At 40.2% G+C, this 6,609-nt stretch overlaps 1 protein-coding gene and 1 pseudogene across 1 annotated transcript; both read left to right on the forward strand.

The window, feature by feature from the left end:
* Window positions 1-234: 234 nt before the first annotated feature.
* On the forward strand, window positions 235-2,576 carry LOC104863229 (collagen alpha-4(VI) chain-like). The gene is made up of 2 exons (XM_010625595.1): window positions 235-265; window positions 1,965-2,576. The coding sequence occupies exons 1-2, from the start codon at window positions 235-237 to the stop codon at window positions 2,513-2,515; spliced, it is 582 nt and encodes a 193-aa protein (XP_010623897.1). The 3' UTR covers window positions 2,516-2,576.
* LOC109118099 overlaps window positions 2,544-6,609 on the forward strand; it is a 30,757-nt pseudogene continuing 26,691 nt past the window's right edge.

Below are 6,609 nucleotides of genomic sequence, written 5' to 3' on the forward strand. Positions count from 1 at the left end.
AGAAGTGACCTATGTCTCCTTTCTCTGAGTTGTCATAGCTCTTCCCAATATCTAGAGCTTGGGGGCTTTGCAGTTTTATAGGCAGAAAAAACAAACACATGATATAAGAGGAAAATCCAGCAGAGCAACAAGGAACTAAGAAGCATTTTAAAGATACCACATTAAGAAGAAACATAATAAATGAGGGCATCCTGGAGAGCATGATTGCAAAGGATTCATGCTGGTCCCTTAGCAATGGGTGTTAATCTTAATATACAGGTAAAAGGTAGGAGGCAGTCTTGGCAATGATAAGAGCCAGGTGAGGGTTCCACACTTCTGATAAGGACGTAGAAGTGAGAAGAGTCTGAATAAATGTAGAAGAGAGTGAAAACCTGAGCCAACTGGGATTGGGGGAGGGGTTAGAAGTCATGAGGGATGAAATTAGATTATGTGGAATGAACCCTGGTTACAGGATCCCAAAGTGCTAAAAGTGATTGGAAGTTTCAAGTGGAAAAATGACCTAAGTAGAGAGGTCCTGAGGGCAGCCTTCCTTCTGTGGGCAGGTTGCGTTCCAGATGGCACCTTTGACCCAGTAGGACTCCAAGGATGAACTGTCATCTGGCCTCATGGAGAGAAAGTCTGGGCCCAGCTGTAGGGTGGCTCTGATAATGAGGAAAGGGGATGAATCTTGGGTAGCTTGAGGAAAAACAACTCTTGGTACCAGCAGGTGAAGGAAAACAGTCAAACATTTTGGGGTTTCCAGAGTAGGTGATTTAGATTTGCCAAACCCAGGGACAATACCTTCTTTTTAACCCTCAGGGGAAATTGCAGGACACCAAAAGGCCAAAGATAAATTAAAAGTCTGCTCCACAGCCCTGTATTCTCTTCTCTACACCTTTCTTTATAATATTTAGTTGTGTACATTGCTGGTTTCAGCCTTCTGCGTATGTAGTTTTGATTCTCTGCTAGGGAGATTTCTTTTATCCTGTGTCAAAGCTGATCTGGACCTTGTTGCTCATTGTACACAGTAGATTTCCCTATAAGTAGGCACCACCCCAAGTGGAAAGGGAGGTGTTTGTTTTCCTCTTGGCAGAGGGCTTTGCTTGTGCTTCAATCCTCCATTTGCAGATGGCTGAAGAAAAGGTTCTTTTTATAGTAAAATGAGAGAGCCAGCCAGCCCAGTACATATTTGGATAGTGATTTTTTTCGTAAGAACCTGCAACATTTCATGATGTCACTGTTGAAATAATACATTTGTCAAAGATGTTAACAGTCATTATTATTTAAAAAATATTACATGATGAAAGTTGCAGAGTCTTAAAAGAGAATTTGACCCATGGTCTCTTGAAACGGGAAAAATGAAGAAAAACTATTGAAGATGGAGATACTTTTAAGAGACTTAGATATGTGTAAAAGCATGTTCCTTTCTTTTTGGTGTTGAGGATTAAATCCAGGCTCTTGAGCATGCAGGGGTGAGTGTTCTATCACCAAGCTATGCCCTCACTCCAAAAAGAAGTCATAAACACTTTACTGTGGATATTTTTATCTTTATATAGTACAAGTTATGTGCATTATTTTGTAAGAATTTTGAGATTGGCGCTGGCACACACTGTGTGATTTGTTTTGAGACAAGTTCTCTCTATGTAATTCAGGCTTGCCCTGAATGCACTATGTAGCCTAGGCTGGCTTTGAACTCATGGCAATCTTCCTGCCTCAGCCTCCCAAGTGCTGGGATTATAGGTGTGCACCACCATGCTCAACCTGGTGTGATGTCTTTTGACCATCATACCAAATAAAGGCTTCCACTAAATTCTAAATTTAGTGCATAAATAAAAGTCAGTATAATATATATTATTGTAATCTATAATATTATAGGTATTATTAAAGTATATAGAGATATCACCTCATACATTTAATATATTAATATTGCTTTTATCACTCTGTTCTCATTCTAAGCCTTTCTTTCTATTTTTGTTTGTTTACAGCCCGTCCAACAGCTATCCTGGCTGACTTAGTATTCTCCACTGAGGAGTTCAGCAGGGTGAACTTCCAGCAAGTTGTCAACTTCCTGAAGACCACTGTCAACTCCCTCAGCATCCATCCTGATCTTTTAAGAATTGGTTTGGTCTTCTATCATGAGGAACCATTATTTTCCCTGGATGTATTTCAGAATGCAGCCCAAATCTTGAGGTATCTAGACAACCTACCAGGGAAGAAGAGGCAGGGCAAAGACTGGGACTGCTTTGGATTTCCTGAGAAGGAAGTTTTCATTCAGGAGAGGGGCAGCAGGTCTGGGCAAGGAGTGCAGCAGATAGCTGTGGTCACTGCTGATGATTTCTCTGCAGACATTGTCTGGATGGCTTCTCGCCTCTGCAGGGCTGGGGGTCACTGTTTAATTGGCGGGCATGCAGCATTCCTCTACAGGCAAGGACCTGGAGGAGATGGCCACATACCTTCCTGGGAAGTATCCATCCTCCTCAATCCTCCCTACAGCTCTCTATTGTGGGAAGCAAGCTTAAAACATGCTGTGCCCTGAGACTGTAAGGCTAAGGGCTGTTCCTCAGATGGGCAACACCCTACAGGAAGGTAAGAGGGCCTTTCCCAAATTCATCTCTCTCTCTCTGTCTCTCTCTCTCTCTCTCTCTCTCTCTCTCACATCTCTTTTTATTTTTAAGTGTGAATCTGTCTGCTCCCCATTCCTACCTTTTGTATCTCCAACCAAAGAAAAAAAATTGAATTAATTTATTAAAAATCAGAAACCCAAGCTAGGTGTGGTGCTACAGGCCTGTAATCACAGCACTCTGGGAGGCACAGGCAAGAGAGGATCACAAACTCAAGGCTAGCCTGGGCAACTTGGTGACTTAGTGACTCTGTTTAAAACAAACAAACAAACAAACAAACAAACAAAAAACCCAACTGGGGAATAGCTTAGTGCAAAGGCCCTAGGTTTAACCTTCAGGGCCACGAAATCAGACAACCAATCAACCAACCAAACAAAAAAACCCATCCAAAGCCCTCCAAAAACAGAAACCCCAAATTTGGAAAGTATAGTGTCTTGATTCTATGAAGAATTTGAAGCAATTAGTGAACACTCCACTTTCTTCCTGTTTCCCTCTTTGCCCTTTTTAACTCTCTGATGAACATATGTGTATGTTTGCATAGAAACCCTGGGAAACTTAGAATGGACTGATACAAATCTACATAAATAAACATTAATTTGCCAGTTTTTAAGTGTAGAATCAAAGCAATTTTAAGTTCTAGTTCTTTAAAGTGAGAAGAAAATCTAACCACTTTCTGAAACAATGCAAAGACAGACATCTTTACTGATTTTTAGCATCTCAGATATTCATTCTTTCATCATCCTATCTAGTACAGTAGCAATTTTTTTTAACACTTGCCTATATTACTTTCTGAGCAGTTAATCTGTTTTTCACAGTTACAATAAGCTTCTTTTATTCCCACTCATATCCTATTGAGTTGCACAGTATTTAATGAATAGTGCAATTGTAATAAAACTGCCATAAATGGCCTGGGAACAAATCCACCTCCACCATAGTAAGCAGTTCTACCACTGAGCAAAGCACATTGGGTCACCCAGTGTTTGGTGGGAAAATCACTTATGTTTTGCAGGGGAAAAGGAGAACAGCAATTTATATGGTGAGTTACTTAATGGAGGGTGGTTAGGGGAATTTCTACTGTATATGCAGTTAAAAAAAAGAACAAAAGAAATAGATATGTATATACACTTTGGAGTAAAAATACATAAATTTTAAACCACAAATTTGACACTTACTAGCTGTCTGTTCACTTATCTATTTTTTGTTCACCCATGGCATTATTTCTTAGATTCAAATTAGAATTATAAATTTAAATTAGAAACATTTAAAAGCAGATAATTTACTGAAAAATTCAAGGCTGTGATTATATCTTCAGGGGAAAATCATTGAGCTTTAAAAAATAAAATACAAAAATGACCTTGTAACCTCTTGATTACCTAGAAGTATAAAATTCATAAGTACGTTTCCATCTTTGTCTTTTACCTGCAACATTAGTCCCTGTCTGTGTTCTTGGAGTGAGAAACAAAACTGTTAAAGATGAAATTTATTTCTTTGTATACTCCCTGTTTCTATTCTGTGTGGAAGAAGGAGAGAAAAGGAATCTAGCTGTCTCACAAATAGTACCAGGAGCTCAGAGTTAACGTCTTTGCCAGACACCATTAGTGGCTAAGAAGAAATCTAGAACCAGAAAATCTGCCCGAAGTCTAGAGGAGTTAAGGGTGGGGGAAGCTTACAGATAAATAGAAGCGTTGATAATTTTACCCGAACGTTATCCTGGATGATTATAATATCTACTATTTATTGGTCATTTGATATCTATATCTATATGGCACTCTGCTGAACACTCCATCTGTGTTGTAGATGTTCCCTCCTCCCCTGAAATCTCCATTTTCCAAGATTGGCAGGAATGTACAGCATCAGGTGGTATTTAGGGCCCTCAGCTCCTCTCAACAATGCAAAGGCCGTGGGTTGTAGTGGGTCCTGTATGGGTCACTGCTGCCCGAGATATCCCTTCTGCACAGAGGTCGTTTCTCAGACTCCAGGCAGCCCTCTACCTGTCACCAGTGTACACTAGGTAGCAGCAAAGTTTTACGTTCTGCCCTAGTATTTTTAAATGTTCCCTCCAGTCTCCAGGATTTAACAAACACCTACTCACTGTAAGGGTGGCTGCTCCTCTACCCCTTATGCCATGTTCCTTTCCAATGTGTCACCCCCCTAGGGAGGGTTGCCAGAAGAAATATAGGATACCCTATTAAACTACAATTTTATGACGATAAACAATAAGTAGCTTTAAAAAAGTATAAGTGGGTCCCCTATACTGCTTGGATGAGGGTTCTCCCAAATGAGAGAGCCTGAGTGGGGGAACCTACTCCCAGTGTAGAACATTTCCCCATCATCCTGGAAGCACGAAGAGGCTCCAGTGTCTTCCCTGGGTCAAGGGAGTCCAGAGATTAATAGCACTGAAGGAGTGAGGAGAAAAGCATGTGAATTCTTTTTGAAGAATCTGCCAAATGACAAAAAACAAAACACTAGGTTATCTGAACCCTAAGATTTTACTACTCAACTCTGTTGTATTTCCATGATTTTACCTAAGTCTCACAATAGCTTCTTGAGAATGTGTGGACATTCTTGCTTGACAGTTGAAGAAATTCACATATAAAAGAGCAGGTCTGCTGCTAAGTGGTTAGAGACAGGATCTAAATCTGGAGCTTTTTTTTTTTTTTACCCTTTTGAGTCTAGGCCTTAATACAAAATGACTTGTTTAAGCAGAGCTCATTTAAAACCTAAAACTTTAAATGGGTTTGGATCAAATTAATTTAAATTAATAAAATTAAACTTCAGAAGGTGTACTCTTTTGTCTGAGCATTTAAAAAGTGCAACTTGGATGGGAAGAAGGGTGATGGAAATAGACAATTTATAGCTACAAAGATCTGATGAATTTTTACTTTTACTTTGTTCTCAGCATCCCAATTTGAGAAATGCCAAGACATATTTGGTTCATGTGTTCAGAGAGGATGATCAGAAAAAGCCTCTGAAACAGGATGAGGATGTGAGTGATTATCTAGTGGTAACTCCAGGGGACACTGGTAGGCCAATGGGGGTTTGAGGGTGGAAAGGGAGACAGCCACTAAGGGGTGATGGGTAACCCACAGGTTATTGCTGTAGGCAATTCAGGTTCTTCTGAGACCTCAGGGAAACTGTAGAACTCTCCTACCACTTGTCCTATCCAGAGAGTGAGGGAGTTGGGGTATCCATCCAACCCCTCCAGTCATTGGTCGGTGGAGCTTCCAGACTCTCCCAGGCTCTCTGGAAGAGACATTATGTTTGTAATATGTTGGCTAATCATATGCCTGACCAAGAATGCCTAGGGGACACTGAATGCTGAGGGAATATGATAAAGATTGGTATCAGTGGGCTTAACCATACACCCCTGAGATCTGTTCTTACAAATGTCCTTTCTTCTCATTGGCCCAGTGTGTGTGCACATTGGAAAGGCAGACATTTACTTCCTAATTGATGAGTGTGGCAGCATCAACCCAGAAGATTTTCTCAAGATGAAGACTTTCATGAATGAGGTTCAACTGAATTGGAACATATAGCACAACTTACTAAAAGGCTTGGGCATATCAACAGGAAATAGAAGCAGAGAACAATATCACTTTGACAGCCTCTCATAAAATAGAGCACTCTGTATTTTCTATGAGCCTCTCTGCTTTGCTGGCAATTTACTTCCAAGTGGCCAAGGTCATCCTTAATCCCCTTTTTTCCCCTCAAGCTTTTCTCCAAAACGGGAAGGCTCAGAGACAGGTTGTTCCTTCCTCTGACAGCTTGGGTCTACTCTTCTGTTCTTTCTTTAAGTCTTTCCTTTTCAGGGGGTGAAGGACCCAGAGTAACTCTTCATGAAAGACTTACTTTCTATGCACAAGGAATGAGATTTTTACAGCAAGGTGTGTTATCATTAGAAAAGTTAACTTTTAAGTGGTGTTAAATGGTACATTTTTTATTTATCAGGGGCTGTTCTAAGGGTTTCCTACGTTAAAACCTTTTTTTTTTTTTTTTTTTACAGGAAGTC

The sequence above is a fragment of the Fukomys damarensis genome, unplaced genomic scaffold (genome assembly GCF_012274545.1).
Source record: "Fukomys damarensis isolate Sample0158 unplaced genomic scaffold, DMR_v1.0_HiC HiC_scaffold_37, whole genome shotgun sequence".
Classification (NCBI taxonomy): Eukaryota; Metazoa; Chordata; class Mammalia; order Rodentia; family Bathyergidae; genus Fukomys; species Fukomys damarensis.

Coding starts and splice junctions, on each gene's coding strand:
- LOC104863229 (XM_010625595.1), top strand. CDS start 235: ATGGGTGTTAATCTTAATATACAGGTAAAAG. Junction 266..1,964: donor TCTTAATATACAGGTAAAAG/GTAGGAGGCAGT, acceptor GTTTGTTTACAG/CCCGTCCAACAGCTATCCTG.